The 19,332-nt window shown below is 35.5% G+C and overlaps 1 protein-coding gene across 2 annotated transcripts in view; it reads right to left on the bottom strand.

Annotated features, from left to right (window-relative positions):
• The window catches only part of LOC145259283 (glutamate receptor ionotropic, kainate 3-like), a 510,406-nt gene that overhangs the window by 217,068 nt on the left and 274,006 nt on the right, over nucleotides 1-19,332 (bottom strand). For both annotated transcript variants that reach the window (XM_080117150.1, XM_080117149.1), the window contains exons 4-5: nucleotides 6,836-7,017; nucleotides 1,855-1,908 (exon numbers count right to left, since the gene is read on the bottom strand). In XM_080117150.1, coding sequence (XP_079973276.1) covers nucleotides 1,855-1,908; nucleotides 6,836-7,017 — 236 coding nt within the window. The remainder of the gene's footprint in view (nucleotides 1-1,854; nucleotides 1,909-6,835; nucleotides 7,018-19,332) is intronic.

Below are 19,332 nucleotides of genomic sequence, written 5' to 3'. Positions count from 1 at the left end.
AAGCTGGTCTGCAGTTTAATTTGTTGCTGGCTATCTTGCTCTTGCTTGTTGCTGGATCTCAACATTTTGAACCGAGAGAGAGAGACTTAGCTGTCGTACAAAGCTAAGACTCTGTAACATCATATTTGTATAGATACTCCCTCAGACATTTGGGCTCATGGATTTTAAATGTCTGAGGGAGTGGCACTCGTCTGACAAGACGTTGCAATCATTATGTATGGTGAAGGCAACTTTTCTAGGAGAAGCAAATCTCTGATTTAAAAAAACATAAAGCGGGAGACCAGTACCCGCATTAAGCTGGTCTGCAGTTTAATTTGTTGCTGGCTATCTTGCTCTTGCTTGTTGCTGGATTTCAACATTTTGAACCGAGAGAAAGGTTTAGCTGTTGTACAAAGCTAAGACTCTGTAACGTCATTTTTGTATAGATACTCCCTTAGACATTTGGGCTCATGGACTTTAAGTGTCCGAGGGAGTGGCACTCGTCTGGCAAGACGTTGCAATCATCATGTATGTATGTGTGTATGTATGTATGTGTGTATGTATGTATGTATGTATATCTATATTGTATGTCAGGTCATGTCATATGCTAGTGGTACCATGTAACCCAGTACTACCTACCTCATGGTCGGGTCACCGGTGACTAAACTGATAACCCTACCAGATTTGTTTGGTGAGGAGGGTGACTAGTCTCCCTGAAGGATTAAAAACAAGACCGTCTAAAAGGCGAATTAACCCTTTTTCGGGGTCAACGGCCAACTAGCACTTGGTGTGTTTGTGTGTGTGTTGGGGTGTAAGTCTGTAAGCCTTGGTGAAAGCAACCTTTCTAAAAGAAGCAAATCTCTGATTTAAAAAACCATAAAGCGGGAGACCAGTACCCGCATTAAGCTGGTCTGCAGTTTAACTTGTTGCTGGCTAACTTGCACTTGCTTATTGCTGGATCTCAACATTTTGAACCGAGAGAGAGACTTAGCTGTCGTACAAAGCTAAGACTATGTAACATCATCTGTGTATAGATACTCCCTCAGGCATTTGTCTATAAAAGTAGTCCTGTGGCGATGGAAAAATTATGATGCGTGAAGGCTTGACATGATGGAAGTATGTAATAATTGATCTCAATGATCATCTTCAGTGTCATGCCTGCTTGAGTGTGTGAATCTACCGGTAGGACTAAAAAAACGTCATTTTGGGTCTCATGGACTTTAAGTGTCTCAGGGAGTGGCACTCGTCTGACAAGACGTTGCAATCATCATGTATATCTAAAACTTTAGACAGATGCAACAGATTTTCATGAGATAGGTATTGTTTTGAAGTTTGACCTTTCGGACGACAAATATCGAAAAATTGGCCAAAAATATTAATTCTTTTACCCTCAGCAGCGCTGCGCACTTTTCTCTTTTTTCGCCAATGTTTTCGAAAGTCATCCCCTCTTTTCGATTGACTAGCCTTAATTTAAACCTTCATTAATTCCGGTTTGGCGATGAACGCAACAGCAAAGATGTCACTTTTTTCACGTTCTTTTCCTCCTTCGAGCCTGCCTGCCTACTACCACGTTTTTTTTTTTTTTTTTTTTTTGCTACACACCTCCAAAAACCCGGTCAACGCCGGGCACTCAGGCTAGTCTTAAATAAAAGAACCTTTTTATGAGGAAAGAAAATTAGTTTTCTTTTATATTATCAATAACTGGCAGAAAATCCGAGGTTATTTGTGGACGCTAGTAATTTGTGAATTTCCATAATAGATCAGCTTGTATTAAAAACAACTGATTACATAAAACGATGATCAGACCATTTTAATGATAATCGTAAGAATCTATTTTGCCTATAGTAAAAGATTATATAAAAGAAAAGCACATACCATGTTGACCACGAGCCAGTTGTAAGGATATGACATCATGCTTAGCAACAATGCCTGCAAGTAAAACATTTGTATACACGATGACATAAAAATACATACGAATTTATAACAGTAACACACACTCACATATATATATATATATATATATATATATATATATATATATTTATAACAGTAAAATATATATATATAGAGAGAGAGGGAGAGAGATGGAGAGAGAGCATAGTGTTCTTTAGAGGCGGCGAACTTTAAATTTACAACTTTATAAAAAATAGAGTTAATTTAATGTCAGATTTGGAAATTAGCGATCATTTAGTGTTCAGTTTGGTTTGGCAATTTATCATTAAGAGACTGGTATTTTTTTAAGCGTTTGCAGATTGTGCGTGATCAGTTCACTGAGAGAAATATTTGATAAACGAATAATTTCACGAAATGGACACTTAGCGCGATTAAAGCCCATCAGCTTAGTTTCTTTGAGGGTACATAAAGTCTCTTGCCTACAATGATAAATCCGGCACAATAAACCACTTGGAAGGCTCCATCCGACGTGTTATTGCTGAAATACAACCTAATTTACTGCGTATAATTTGTGAAAATTGGACGTCTAGATTACGTCAGATACACACAAGCCGATGGAGCCATATACCCGAAATTTAATTTAATATGTCAAACATTTCTTATTGGAATGCATACAAATATTTGTATAATAAAAATATTTCTCTGTGTAATTTAAAGTTCACCGCCACTAAAAATGCTGGATATAAAGACGTAGCGATGTACATTTAATAGAAGAGTTGTGCACGCACGCACAATCAAGATGGAGATGATCTTCAGATTAATAACCAGAATCGTAATTACATGAAAATAAAGAGCAGTTTAAATGCAAAGGTCAAAAGTTATGAATTGCGCAATGCAAAATAGAAATAAAAGAATAATGTAATATATTGATGTTTACAATTCCAGGAAAGTCGATTTGTGACTATATAAGAAAAAAATAAAGAACAGAGAAGAGCTGACATACAGTGGCAAGTGCGATTGACATCTTGACACCTCTCCGTCTGGAGCAGCACACCAACCAACCCCACACAACTAATGCTTTTCTCTCTCCCTTTGTCAATATATTAAAAGCTTAATTGTAAATAAAACTTATCATTTGAAATTCGTCTCTGTGTTGATTTTGAAAATAGCGACAATAGAATTGTCAATGTAAATAGACATACTATTTTCATCATAGAATGTACATTGGTAAAGCAATACGTCGGGTCGGTGAACGCTCACAAATATATATATATATATATATATATATATATATATTTATAACTTACTAACTATATATATATATATATATATATATATATATGCGCATACCGTTATTAAGAGTACATAAAGCTCGAGTAAAGCCGGGCTGCACTGCTAGTATATATATATATATATATATATATATATATATATATATATATATATATATATATATATATATATATATAGTAAAGCCGGGCTGCACTGCTAGTATATATATATATATATATATATATATATATATAGTAAAGCCGGGCTGCACTGCTAGTATATATATATATATATATATATATATATATATATATATATATATATATATATATATATATATATATATATACTAGCAGTGCAGCCCGGCTTTACTCGAGCTTTCGGATGTGTCTAACTGATTAGCCCAAATGAGGGCGAAACTCGAGTCTTGAACTTCCGGTTCTTTGACTGTCATGGCTCTTGTGGGCTGCGACGTTGTTTGGCTGTGGAATTTATTATATACAATCTCTCACATTCTGAAAATCCTATCATAAGTTGCTCGCTTGATTTGCATTGCTGGATGGCATCGTCCTTTCGAGTTAAAACTCCCACTTGTGAGACATCAGCTTGGGGTTATTAGCTGGTTGGATGACCGCGTCCCTTGTTGAGACGAAGTAGGTTCATTTCACTGTCGGATTTCGGCGCGGTTTGCTTGATCTGTGTTGGTTAATTGAAATTCTTGTGTGCAGGGCGTTTGCTCAGTTGGTAGAGTCCTTGCCTTGCATGCAAGAGGTTCGGGTTTCGAATCCTGAGTTCGGATGTGTCTAACTGATTATCCCAAATGAGGGCGAAACTCGAGTCTTGGACTTCTGGTTCTTTGACTGTCATGGCTCTTGTGGGCTACGACGTTGTTTTGCTGTGGAATTTATTATATATATATATATATATATATATATATATATATATATATATATATATATATGTGTGTGTGTGTGTGTGTGTGTGTGTGAGAGAGAATTCACCGACCCGGCGCATTTCTTTACCAACGTACATTCTATGATGAAAATAGTATGTCTGTTTACACTGACAATTCTATTGTCTCTATTCTCAAAATCAACACAGAGACGACAGCCCATGTAAGAAACTCGTTTCTTATCGTTGTGCACTTTCAGTTGAATTAAAGTCGGTCAATTTAGCTCTTATGCATAGATTATCGTATAACGATTAGATCACTGTCTGACTGATGTAAAGAACATTTAAAAGTAAAATGTTTAAATTCAACGTTATTTCACGCGGTTAATGATAGCCGAATGGATACGGTCTTTGCTAATCGAATCAGATGGTTCGTGTTGCCGAGTTCGAATCGTTCGACTGGTGTTAATCGTGACACCCTGAACTGGAGGTTCTCGAAAGGATGAAACACTAGTGTCTGTAGGTATTTAATTATTATAGTAAAAAAATAATTATGACAACCCCTTTAAGAACCTCGTTTCTTATCGTTTAGCACTTTCAGTTGAATTAAAGTCGGTCAATTTAGCTCTTATGCATAGATCGTCGTATAACGATTAGATCACTCTCTGACTGACGTAAAATGAGCATTTAAAATTAAAACTTACATCCTAGTTCTACCTACGTATAGAGCACTGTTGAAGCAAATACTTAAAGTTTACGCATAATTTATGTGATTAAATGAAGTAGTCATATATATATATATATATATATATATATATATATATATATATATATAATGTTGGGTTGATTAATCGGAATCAATATCCGTAGTCGGAAAAGGATGTTGCAAGTGCGTCTCTGCTTTATCATTATTTTCATAAGTGCTCGTCTGAGCGCCAATATATGCCCCCTCGTCAAGCTTTTACGAAAAGCACTCGTTATCTGAAACCGCTATCAAGGATTCCTCCACTTTTTTCTATGCCTAAACCTAAACGTAAATTCCAGGAGCAAAGCTTCCTTCTTAAAACTGCACGCCTGTCGAACTCTCTTCCTTTTCCTTGCTTTCCAGCTGACTACAATATAGTTGTCTTCAAGTCCAACGTAAACAAATCTTTCATGAGCTGTCCCATAAAGTTACTCAATTTACAAAATTTCTACTACTAACGATTACTCCGATATTGTCCCATAGACTTCTGTACACTCATTAACTCTTAGCTTCGAGTGACCTTCGGGTCTTGATAAGTGGTGACTCCTTTGTCAAAAAAAGATGTGCATATGGTAATGTTCATATAGTCATTGGCACACACACACACACACACACACACACATATATATATATATATATATATATATATAATTAGTTATATATGTGTAAATATATTAACAATGGGACAATTTAAAATTTTAATCCGATTCTGTTTTTAATTCCCGATTCCGATTATTTCAAAATCACTGAATATTTAGTTATAGAGTAGTTATTCTATAGAAGACGATAAAAACTTAATTGATATTAGGTGTATATTTTCAGAAACGTGATGTAATTTTTTTTGTAGGTTACTATCCAAACATATTTACCATCCAATATTACGAATCACCAATGAAAAATTAAGTTTTAATCAAACTAAATAATAAGCAATGAAAATAATCGTTTTTGGTATCGGAAAATAAGCACAATTGTTTTTCGATTCCGATACCAATTCCGATACCTCAAAAAGTTCCGATCGTCGCAGCATTAATATACAGGGTGGGCGAAAACTTGGTGGTCAGGTTAGGGTTAGAGTTCTCGTTATAAAATGTGCATAAATATAACTGATACATAAACCTACTCAAAACTCTGTCCACCTACTTTTGGCTTACCTGTATATATACATGAGAGAGAGGCGGGGGCGAGAAGGAAAGAAATTTGTTTAGCAAGATGGATCTATATCGATATATTAATACGATAGCGTGTGCGTTATTTTTTGTGTCACGCTTACATCTTTTTTCTTCCGAGTGATTGTCGTTTAATTGTTATGCGTAAGGCTATGACAACAGCATAATTTTTCATTATTTTTACTCTAGATTATATATGCGACACAGTTAATCAATCGCGGATTAAATCACTCTACATAAAAGCGTATAAGATATCAATACCTGAGAATTAAAACAAGAAAAAGAATATCCTGTTGTCATAGCCCTAGTTATAACCTTCCATTTTTTGTTATGAATAATTTTACCAAGAATTCTTCATAAGTTGAGTTTCGGTTTCGATTATAGCTGATGGCACTGAAGTCTTCTATATAGTTTTATAAATAATTTCACCAAGAATTCAACATAAATTTTGGTTTCGGTTTCGATTAAAGCTGCTGCACCTAAGTCATATGGATATATTTATTTTTATTTTTGAAATCACAATTTTATAATACATGATAATACATGAGAATCTACGAAATCTGCATAAATTAAAATATTATATTTAAGCGTATTTTACGACCGGGCTACTCAGGGCGTCCCTGCTAGCTTAGATAAATACTTTTGCAGTTTTAACAACAAAAAAAATACAATAATATCAGGGCGCATCTATTTACGGTGAATATCCATAGACTGCCAACATCAATATATTACATATGAATGAGTCCCCTGTGGAATATCCACAGGCCCCGCTAGTATAGAATGAATACCTCTGCAGCTATAAATAAAGGTTACAAAGAGTTAATTTAAACAGACGAAGAACGAAGAAGGACAAGAAAGCAGAAAGGAAATTGTGTATATTTGTACTTACCTGACGTAATACCCGGCTCACAGTCTTGGCGTCACACAATACAATATATTGGTGGAAGAATTGCGACCGCATTGCCTTTAGGTAATTGATAATTTCCGAAATACTGTGCTTGTCTGACGACACTTTCGTCGCCTTCACCTCAAGTTGGTAATTCTGTATGAGTTTCTCGACCACCATAAAAGCTGAATAAGAAAAACAAAGGGAGACAACTGTGAATAACTATTGGACACTTATTGGATTTTATTTATTTATCGTTTTCCATCAGCATGGATGGCTCCCAGTGTTGTCATTGAGAGGAAATTTGAAAGTATTTTCACCAAATCTTAATAGCAAGGAATTTGCATTTTTTTTGTTTTGTTTTTTACAAAAATTCCTGCTCAATTTTTATAGATCAACGACTATGAATGTAATAGTACAACACTATCACATAGGTATGATAATATATATATATATATATATATATATATATATATATATACTATCTTATTAATTTTAACATGAACAGCTTGCTAATTTTGAAAAAAAGAAAAACGAACATTAAATCTTTTTTATCGTATTAATGTAATAAGTCCTACTGTTTTCATTTACATATATATGTGTGTATGTGTTTTTATGTGTGTGTGTGATATCAGTTTAATGTAAAATTATATATATATATATAAATACGCATCATGAAAGCCAAATCACAACGTAAACATTATATATATGTATATATATATATATATACATATAACGAATCTGTTTTATCGTATTAATGTTAATAAGTCCTACTGTTTTCATTTACATATATATATGTGTGTGTGTACGTGTGTGTGTGTACGTGTGTGTGCGTGTGTGTATATGTGTGTGTGTGTGTGTGTGTGTGTGTGTGTGTGTGTGTGTGATATCAGCTTAACGTAAAATTATTTGTGCTTCACTCAGATAGAGTGTATATTAAATTTAAGTGACCAAAATTTCCATTACCCGGGACAATATTGTGAAATTTAATCGTTTTTTTTATTTTTAGATACTTTTAACCTTAAATATATATATATATATATATATATATATATATATATATAATTGAGAAATTATTTAATTTACAAGTCAAAAGCTTCTGTAAACTCAAAGGGAATATTAATATTTATATAGTAATCCTAACCAGATAAAAAAAAGCTCAATACAAGCAATATAGTAACATTTAACTCATTAGAAACCCCTCTTCATCAACAGTAATCGAAATAATCAAAATAATACAAATTATCAATCCCTATCTCCAGCTTTCAGAACACCTTTTATTTTGAATAAAATAAAATATGCATTTGAAAGCCAAATCACAACGTAATATTATGAAAATAAACAAATATTTTACTTGCTTGAAATTTATCATAAATATATTTCGGAGGTATACTCCATCTTCAGTGTGTTGTTTTGTTTCTTTTTTCCTTTTTCTTCTTCCTTGCCATGTATAACGTTGGAGAAAGAAGTCTGTTTGTAAAGAGCCGCACGGTGTATCTAGCGGTTGTATTTTGAAATGTTTGAACTGTGCGTAGTCAACGCGAGAATAACCAAGACCGTCTTAAAAGGCAAGATGGCCGGTGGGCAAAAATAATTTAATCTGCTGACGTCATCACGGATAGTCCTTACCGGTGACACCGGTAGTCACCGGTAGGCACTCGTAACGTCTTGGAGTCAGTGTAATATTTCTTTTTTTATTAAAATGCCTTCACGGTGCATCGTTCCAAATTGCTGAGGAAATTATCATAAAGGACCAAAAAGTGACAGTATTTTCATTTCCGAAAGATAAAGAATCTTAATGCAGTAAAAAAAAAAGATTTTACACCATCTCCATTCAGCAAAGTAAGTTTTAACGCGCTCCCCCCCTGTATTTAACACGATGTAACTATAATTTAATTCAATATTATCATCCTAAATTTTTTACCATTCAAAAGAAGAAGCTTCAAATAAATTGCTAATATTAAAAAAAAAAATTTTACAGCATACAAAACTAATGAAAATGCGAGACAACATCGATTCTTTAAAACACGTGTTTTAAAAATCTAGCAAAAATTAATTTTCCTGAAATTTTTCAATATTTAAAAATAAATTATGCCGGCTGATAAAATTTTAAAACATTTTTTTAAAGCTAGAAAGATAAAAATTTAAAAATACTTATTTATATATATATATAATATATATATATATATATGTATATATATATATATATATATATATATATATATATATATATATATATATATATATGAAACTAAACTAAAAAAAAAAAAAACGCGCGTTCACTCGTGGTCTTTTCATTCCATTTCATTAACGTAATTGGGTTTGTATTACTGTACACATAGATTCGAAAAAGTTGTCAAAAAACAAATATATAACAAATAAATGTTATCAAAGGCAAGATAAGTTACTTTTCTACCAAATATTTTTCGTGTTTTTATTCAATGTAACATCTTTATTCAGCTCGAAAAACATAGTGTTTACCGATGTATTCGAAAATTCAAGATGGCGTCTGATTCTCTCTTTAACACGGTAAGTTTGGGATAAGGTGTTATATATAGAAAATTATACAACATACTATTAAAAACCCGCCGAATATATGTCAACCTATGTCACGGTAACATATATTTAGCGAGTTTTTAACAGTATTTTATCCGGTTTTTTATTTATAACACCTTTTCCCAAACTTACCGTGTTAAAGAGAGAATCAGACGCCATCTGGAATTTTCGAATACATCGGTAAACACTGTTTTTCGAGCTGAATAAACATGTTACATTGAATAAAAACACGAAAAATATATCCAGTTTGGTAGAAAAGTAACGGGTTTGTATTACTGTACACATAGATTCGAAAAAGTTATATATAAATAAATGTTATCAAAGGCAAGATAAGTTACTTTTCTACCAAACTGGATATATTTTTCGTGTTTTTATTCAATGTAACATGTTTATTCAGCTCGAAAACCATACAGTGTTTACCGATGTATTGGAACATTCAAGATGGCGTCTGATTCTCTCTTTAACACGGTAAGTGTGGGAAAAGATGTTATAAATAAAAAACCGGATAAAATACTGTTAAAAACTCGCTCAATATATGTTACCGTGACATAGGTTGACATATATTCGGCGGGTTTTTAATAGTATTTTGAATAGTTTTTTTATTTATAACACCTTTTTCCAAACTTACGGTGTTAAAGAGGGTGTGAGACGCCATCTTGAATTTTCGAATACATCGGTAAACACTGTATGTTTTTCGAGCTGAATAAACATGTTACATTGAATAAAAACATTAGATGAATAAAAATATTAGATGAGTTTCAGTATAAATCATCGTGTTCTTTCTTTATTTTAATCCAATTTTGAAGTTTTGTAACGCTGTCTGTAAAAATTACTGTTCATTATTGACAGTCTAAGAGTTCCACATATCTTGCTTGTTGGGACCTCGGCGATGACGTCATTTTTTCAGCTGGCCGGCCATCTTTATAACGAAGGCCACGGAATAACTCCCATCCTTGACCTTTTATTTTGTTTATTTTTAATCGTTTTCAATAATCATGTTTCATAAAATAAAACGTAACAAGAAACTGAACGCGTAGGTTATTAATATCGAGGGACCCAACACGCTGTAGACTCCGTTGCAGTGAGCGTGAGCAAAAAGAAAGAGGAAAGATATTCAACTCGACTCACTTTTATTTAATGAAACCACCGATTTATTTTTTATTGCAATAAATTGCAATTAATTTACAGGTCTTTTCCTGTCGCCACAACTATTGCGCGTAGTAGTCTATTAGTATTTATTTAAAGCAAAATGTGACACAAGGTCGTTTTTTAATGTGGGGTTAAACCAGCTCCCTGAAAAGAAGGCAAAAGGAGCACTCTGGTTTGGGATAAAAAAATAATAATAGTCTCAGTATATAGGGTTTCCTCTCCATTGACTGCGACAGACTATCTTAAGTGTAGCATCGGAACAGATACTACAAAGACCAAGAACAACAGGAAAAGGCAACCATTTTTTCCTTCTCTGACGTGATTCCAATTTAATAGCTTTCGAATACCTCTCCTTTCTCTTATGTTATCCGTGAATACCTTTGGTGTACCGCTGGCTTCTTTGACGTGATTCCCTGCCTGCGCACGCGTTTTTTCTTTTAGTAATATATTTCCTTCTTCCGGCTTGGTCATTTGCATACATCTTCTATACGCGCGTCCGCGATCTGTTACACTTCTAGTACAAATATGTTAAAACTGTTATTTATTTTCAGCGTTTACCTCCATAATACATGTCAAACATTATTACACCATTATTAGAATGTTCCAAGGAAACGCTTTTAGTGTCATCTTCAAAACAAGGTTTTTGAAATGAGAGTCAATACGAAATTCTTAACAAAACATAAAAGGAAATATTCTCAGATGAGTGTTGCTTTGCAACAAATTTATTGGGATTCTGCCACCTCACAAAACTACAGTTTATAGCATGGATCAATAATTTCAATGCTGATGAATATCACATCAAAGCTGACCCGAGGGAATAAACGCTATCAACCTGAACACGAAAGAAAACGTTGGCTCAAGTTCAAACTGGTTAAGGAAGGCCGTCAAATTCTGATTGATACGAAAGCTGAGGGAAATGGGGATTTAAAAGTGCTTTTCGGTCTTGCATCGAGATTTTATTCACAGTAATTTTATGCTTGTGGTTGGCTCAAACGAATAGCGTTCAAATCACTGACTGTGGAATGCGCTTTTTTACGCAAGATGGACGTTGACAAAGCACGTTTTCCTTTGAAATATCATAACGAGAAATAAGAATAAGACTTATATGCCAGAGAAGGGTTAAACCAAGACAAGGGCACAATAGGGATTCGACCATATCGATCATTTTTTTTTTATTATTGTTGTCACCAGATATCAAAGACAAGAGCCACTCGAGAATAAGATTCGAGAAACGGAACGATTGGGTGTTTACCAATTCATAATTAGGATCTATGAATTTTTTAAACTGAGGTTGCAAGTGCGGGAATCTCTAGAAATCGAAAGTAGTAAATTATCCACGGGACCGTTAAAGGTAAATTTAACGCAATCTCTGATTTGCAAAACGGTTTTAAATCGTTAATAACTTCACCAGCCATCAAAGACAAGAGCTACTCGAGGATAAGATTGGATGAAAACAGAACTATTGCCAAGCAAAAAACTGAAGGAACACATTTTTTTTTACTCTTGTCGGCCCTCAAATTGTGCAAATTCCCACTTCGACTCTTTGAGACTCTGTCTACAGGTGACTATGTAAGGAGATGGATGAGATTCCCGCTTACGTTATATTGAAATTTCTACATATAAGAAAGCAAAGCTTGCGCACACTTACTAAATTACATACGAGTTTTAACGGCTGTTGTGCTAATATTTTCGCCAGCTATTCATACAACTGCTGCTGATTTTTTCACACGCGCACATGCGCGCTTTTACAACTATTCTGAATGTTGTCCGCAATTAAATAAACTCGATAGGTTGATGTACTGCATAACCGATGAAATGTGCACGCTCTTGTGTGCATGTGTGTGTACGCACGTATACGTAGATGTGTACGCGTATGCATATGAACGTATACACTTTGGTAGGGGAACTATCCCAAGCACACGTAAAGTTATTTCCCTTAGACCATTCGCTTTACCCAAACCAGATAGTACACGACAATAATACAGCAGTCATTAGCACTCCTAAATAAACACTTTAAGCGTAATACGTAAAAATTAATCATTTATGTACATTAAAAAAACTACAATAATTCTCAACAATACTTAATACCCATCACAACTCGTATCCTGGAAATTGATTTGACAGACAGTCTGCGAGACTGACTTCCGGAAATAAATAAATAATGAATAAAACAGACAAAGAAAATCCTTGCCGAACAGTTGTACAGCCCCCCCCCTCCTGAAGAAGAGATACTACTCTCGAAAATTAGGGACATCAATCCCTACCAGCTTGTACGATACATTACGAGGGGCGTGCGATAAGTAATGCCCCTGACCCACTTTTAGTTGCCTGATCTAGCTGAAATTTTGCATGTGCAATGATTCATATCTCTACGGATTATGTGGCAAATTACAGCTCTGAACTAATTGTGGTTTCTGTTTTACAGGTGTTTGAACTGAGTCAGGTGTGAAATAGAGCCTGTTGAATGTCGAGCAGTCATCCGGTTTTTGTATTTGAAAGGACGCACACTACAGGAGACTTTTGATGAAATGAAAGAAACTTATGGTGATAATGCCCCATCATATGACCTTGTAAAACGCTAGCATCGTGAATTCAAATATGGCCGGAAGTCTGTGAAAACAGCTCCCAGACCTGGTCGCCCCTCCCCTTCTGTCATTGATGAGGCATCTGTCCGTCAAGTTGAGGTTGCCATTTTGGAAGATCGGTGCATTACTATTCGCCAAATACCCCAAGATGTCAAGATTAGTACAGAGTCTGTGGAAACTATCATCCATGACCATTTACATATGCATAAGGTGTCTGGCAGATGGATTCCCAGGTTGCTCACACCATTCCATAAGCGAGAACGCGTTGAGTGCTCGAGGATGAATTTGGAGATGTGCAAAGAAGATAAGTCAAAGTTTTTCAAAAGACTGATTACACAGGATGAAACCTGGGTCCATAACTATGTTCCAGAGACCAAAGCCCAGTCAATGTAGTGGAAGCACTTGGACTCACCACCTCCAAAGAAGGCAAGGGTGCAGCCCTCCGCTGGCAAGGTCATGCTCACAGTCTTCTGGGACCAGGACGGAGTAGTGATGACAGATTTCCTTGCAAAGGGTACCACAATTACAGGTGCCTATTATGCTTCACTTTTGAGGAAATTAAGGGAAGCTATCAAAATCAAGAGGCGGGGCAAGATCAGCAAAGATACCCTCCTCCTGCAGGACAACGCTCCGGTCCATAATTCGCATGTCGCCAGATCAGAAGCACGGGCATATGGTTATGAAATCCTTCCCCATCCTCCATACTCTCCTGACCTTGCACCCTCTGACATTCACCTCGTCCCAGCCATGAAGTTGTATTTTAAAGGAAGCGTTTCCCAGATGACGCAGCCTTGATTTCTGAAGTCACGTCGTGATTACAGGACCAACCTGGGGTTTTCTACAAAAACGGTCTCCAGAGCTGCATCAAACGATTGTAGAAGTGCATAACTCTGGGTGCTTTCTATGTAGAGAAAGACTAATAACTGTGCCGAGTTTCGTTGCTCTACTCCTATGCGAAATGGGTCAGGGGCATTACTTATTGCACGCCCCTCGTATGTTGGTAAATAAACGTAATATAATTAAATATTATCGAAAATTCCGTCTAATATTGTCATTACTCTTTTATATACTAACTCGTGTCCATGAACCGCATTGATATAGCCTTCAAACCAACTCCTTTCATTGTTTCATATATCTTTCCGCAGTCTTAAACAGTGCTTTCTTGACCCTGTAGTCAAACGTTCATCTTGGCCCGTACACAACTTGCTTCTCTCCTTGTCCACGTGGTGTATTTTTCACTCCTTTTTGTGACGCAAGCTCGCACACACTTATAATTTGCATACGTCCTTTTTTTTACAAAAAAACACCACTTATCAAGGCCCAGAGGCCACTCGAGGATAATGGTTAAAGAGTGTACAGTGGTCGAAAGGATAATATCATAGTAATCGTTGGAAGTGTAAATTTGATAAATTGGATTACTTAAGGGGAACGGCTAATCAAGAACTTGTTTACATTGGCCTTGAAGACGGACATATTGTAGTCAGCTGGAAAGCAGGGAAACGGAAGAGAGTTCAATACAGGTGTGCGGTTCAAAGAAAAAATATTTGTTCATGAAATCTCCGTTTAGGTTTAGGCACAGATAAGGAGTGGGGGAAATTATTAATAGTGTTTACAGCTAAACGAGTGTTTCTTGTGAATGATTGGCGAGGGGGCCATAGACTGGAGCTCAGACGAGCACTTGCCATGAAAATAACGATAAAACAGAGAGTGGCTTGCTTGCAACGTCCCTTCTATGAGAAAGAGGTTGCAGGCAAGATAAAAGGGCATTCCCTACTAGGCTTGTTAGTCTATTCTGAATTATGTCAAGGCAGGATGAAATCTTCCTAGCAGCTCTTGCCCAGAGGTGATAGCAATATTCGACCCTTGGACGTACTTGGCTCTCATACAGGTAGAGAATCGCATCAGAATGTAGATATCTACTGAATCGAGAGAAGGATCCTATCATTTTTCCAGTGACCTTGGCAACAGATTTGATGTACGTGTTTCATTTTAAATCCGGAGTAAAGGTCAAGCCTAGAAGCTTGTCAAAACATGAAGCCTCCCCAAGACGAGAGCTATTCATTTCAATTGATGCCAGATGGGAGAAAGAACGTTGATGATGTAAATGTAGAAGCTTGGTTTGCTGTTGTAAATATTTCCGCTAGCCGGTTATCCTTCAGCTGTTGCTGATTTTATCACACGATCTTTTACAACTATTCTGAATGTTATTCACAATTAAATAAACTCGATTTTGTACAACCGACCAAATTAATGACTGTATCCATAAACAGTCCAATTAATCCAAATATTGTTTCATATATCTTATGGCCGTAGTGGTGGATGCTGTCGCCAGTGTATAATTTTTCCGAGCGGTCAAGTGTAAAAAAATCTTAAATTTCGAAATCAATAATTTGACAGCTAATGAGCGACAAATCTGGCCACATCGCGCGAACGCCTGAATTTATGGATCGACTTAGTAGCGATATAGCATTAAATTATATATGCACGTCACTTCCAGCGTGAAGAAAGCTATCACTCACGCCCCTTGTTAAAAGCTTGAGAAACCTTTTAGTTAAACGTTAGTTTGCATTCTGTAAAAAAAAAAAAAAAAAAAAATGATCCGACGCTACGACCGGTCCGTCGTCAATGGCATTCAGATTGTGTCAACATTAAAACATAATCCAGGTTACTTGAGAGACCAATTTCTAATTAGCTGTTTGGCAGTCGGGGATTCAAACCAAATCATATCAACTCATGTATTGAATATCAATGATGAATTGATAATTTTGTTCAAGAGATGGAGACAAATAAAGAGAGAGAGAGAGAAAGTGAGAGAGAGAAGGAGGTAAGCAGAACACACGAAAAGAGACAAATCTGGGATCAGCATTTCATATTTAAGTCGTCCACGCGTCTTCATAAGAGACTATGTCCGTCGGTTTATAAGTCATGCTTCTGTTTGGTATAGCATTTTCAACACGGTAAATAAATAAAGTGACGTATTCAGCCATCGTCAACAGCGACCAAAAGGCTTCCTTTTCATTAGCTACTTCATCAATATGTAGAAGAGGGTGCCTTCGAGGTTTGCTTCACTTACCCTTGACCCTCACGTTATTATGCTGAGTGTTTAACGAGGAGGAATCAATCACGATTTTGTTTAGTCTTTGATATAGCACCATATAGAACGAACCTTGGTCTCCCAACACAAAAGCAAACACACTGACCATATGGTGGAATGTGTACTCATTTTTGCATTTATTACTAATCCTTATTAATCCGTATCAATCTCTAACTGTGCATCGAACGAATAGCATAATTTTTTTAAATAAGGATTAGTTAAACATTATTTGGATTAATCGGTCTACTGTTCTCTTATTGGGTGTTATTTACACAGTGTTTCTGTCGATATAACGTCCGACCTTCTCCATGTGTATCTTGTCGGACTCGGGAATGTTTATATCACACTTTAGAATATGGACGGAATTTCGAACGGAACGCTTTATTTCTTTTACTTTGCTTTTTACTTTTGTTCTATAAGTCAAAGTAATTCGCAACTATATTTTTCAATCATTCAGTCTGAAAATTGAACCTTCAGCCTTCAGGATAATACCATTTTAACTATTACTTGTTTCCAAGTACTCTAACCATTGCACCACAGGTCCTAGTATAAATTTTGAGAGCCTTAAACGTTGTCAAAATAATACTCAAGATTATAGCAGTAGTTCGATGAATCAAAATAATACTTAGTTCGCTGCGCCTTTTTTCCTCTAGATCGTACCAGTAGTTTCCTAGAGAAAAGTGAATCAGACAAACATATATATGTAACTGTTAGATATTAACAGAAGACCCTGGGAAGAGAAACATTCGATGGGTTGCGCTGACTCAAATGAATTCGATGTGAAGAATTCGGGACTTTCCACCCTTGTCTAATGGAATTTAAAATTTGACCTAGAAATATGTGACAGAGTATCGGTCACAGGATTGAATCAATAGGCAATGGGAACTATTAAACATTCCAATAGGGAAAAAAATTTCTATAAAAATACATCGTCACAAAGAGAAAGCGTGTAGTCCGTCAAAGAGAAGCAAGGCTGTCATATTTCTTCACTGTTAACATCCGAGACCAGGCACCCACCTCAAGCGCCTTCAGAATGCCAGAAAATTATTACTAATTTATAATTAAAAGCTGATCTGTCCGTGTGAAATAAAATCAATATATTTTTTATAAATCAACTGTGTTGTGTTTTATTCGCTGTCAGTGTGTAAATCTTGTATCGGCGACGAAAGTAGATGTTAACAATTATATAGACTGGACAAACGGATTTTGAACAACTGGCCGTAATGAATACCTTACATAACAACATATAGGACAGAATCTTGGTCTCCTGACCCATAAACAAACACTCTATTATTCCAAAATGAATCGATTCTATGTAAGTACTTTTTCATTCAGCCAACTAATCGACGAATGTCACGTTAGAATGATTCAAGCAAGTAAAATATAAAAAGAAAAATCTGTCCTACTTGTTTTATATATCTGTAGATCGGATTATGTTTCAAAAAGCATTATCGTCTGTTGAACATTTTCCTAGATCTGTTTGAAGGGCCGAACTTGCCTCCCTGCTCCTTAGCTTACGAATTAGCGGATCCAATGCAAGGATATAACTTATAATTAATGGGTGTACGCCGGTGTTCACCAATAATCGAGATCTATCAGTTTTTAAGATCGATGTTGCAGGTGAAGGAATCTCTAGAAGTTGAAAGCAGGAGAGTATACACGGGACCGTTAAAAGTAAATTTAACGCAATCTCTGATTTGCAAAAGGCTTCCACAAAACTACATCCTCATATGTATAAGATAAAAAAATGTAAATAACTTCATCAGCCATCAAAGACAAGAGCTACGCAAGAATAAGATTCAATGAAACATAGCGATTGCCAATCAAAAAGCTGAAGGGACACAGTTTTTTTAACTCTTGTTAACTCTCAAATAAGGCAAATTATCACTTAGACGTAAGAGACTACTCTTAGACGTAAGAGACTACTCTTAGACGTAAGAGACTACTCTTAGACGTAAGAGACTACTCCTTGAGACAATGACTATGGGGGAGGATGTAAGTAAATGAGTGAGATATCCGCTCACATTATATTTAAATTTCTGCATATCAGAAAGCAAACATTTTTATGTCTAGCAATCAGAGGAAAGAAATTGTAAGAATAGGATTTTCGGCCACTACATCTTGCGAGATAATGGCTCCAATGCAAAGATCTAAAGCAGGGGTGACAGTGAACAGTCCTGACGCACCGACTTGGACATAGCAAAAGATTTTGAGCGCTTTCCATTAACCTGTACCAATGCCATCGGTGCACGATACAGTACAGAGATCCATTTGCGAAAGTCCGGTTTAAAATCAGCGATTTTTACAACAGATGTCAATAAACGCTCGTCAACTGTGCTGAAAGCTTTTCACTGATTCAAGTTGATTGGGGCGGTTTTCACACCGTCTTTTATCGCTTTAGGATCATACAGATCAAATACAAGTTGTTTTGAATTGATTTCTCCTTCACAGCGAAATTCTGCTCGGGTTTGATCAATTCTCCGATAACAACCTGCAGCAGATTCGATCAGATTTGGCCAAAAAGTTTTTATTTTGTGTAATGTATGATGATAGTACACGTGGTTCTAATTTCTGTAAATTTTATAAATTATAGAAAAAAAATAATTTTAAAAGTAAGCACAAATCTGCTTACTATTTTGATATGAAATATTTAGGTACATTTTGGCACGAAAAATAAAGTGTAACTGCATTTTATTACATTTTATTACATTTTATAGTTGCTATGTCTGACAGTAAGAGGATCTCTGAACGTCGGGATAAAGCTTCTTCCGTCTTTTTTTCATTTATCCATATACGCAAAATGAAAATATCGAACAGGATTAAATATTTAAATATTAAAACACAAACCCAAGTTTGCATGATAGGACTGATTTCATTATGAATCTCTCGTTAAGAAAGATTTTAACGCGAATGGAAGAAACGATTGTCACAACTACGTAGATTCTATGCCATATAAGATGGGATAAAGTAGAATTAGTACAAGATAAATGTTTCGTTTCTGCTATAACTAGCAATTTCATTGCCATGTTTCGTTTAACTTTTAAATATTATTTCCCTTTCTTCGTGAATAACATTTTCACTGACCTATTACGCTTAAGAGAGAAATATAGTTTCCC

This window comes from Euprymna scolopes, chromosome 34 (genome assembly GCF_053919585.1).
Source record: "Euprymna scolopes isolate OS-2025 chromosome 34, ASM5391958v1, whole genome shotgun sequence".
Classification (NCBI taxonomy): Eukaryota; Metazoa; Mollusca; class Cephalopoda; order Sepiida; family Sepiolidae; genus Euprymna; species Euprymna scolopes.
The sequence above is the reverse complement of the archived record's forward strand: the minus strand, read 5'-3'. Positions and strand labels throughout refer to the sequence as shown.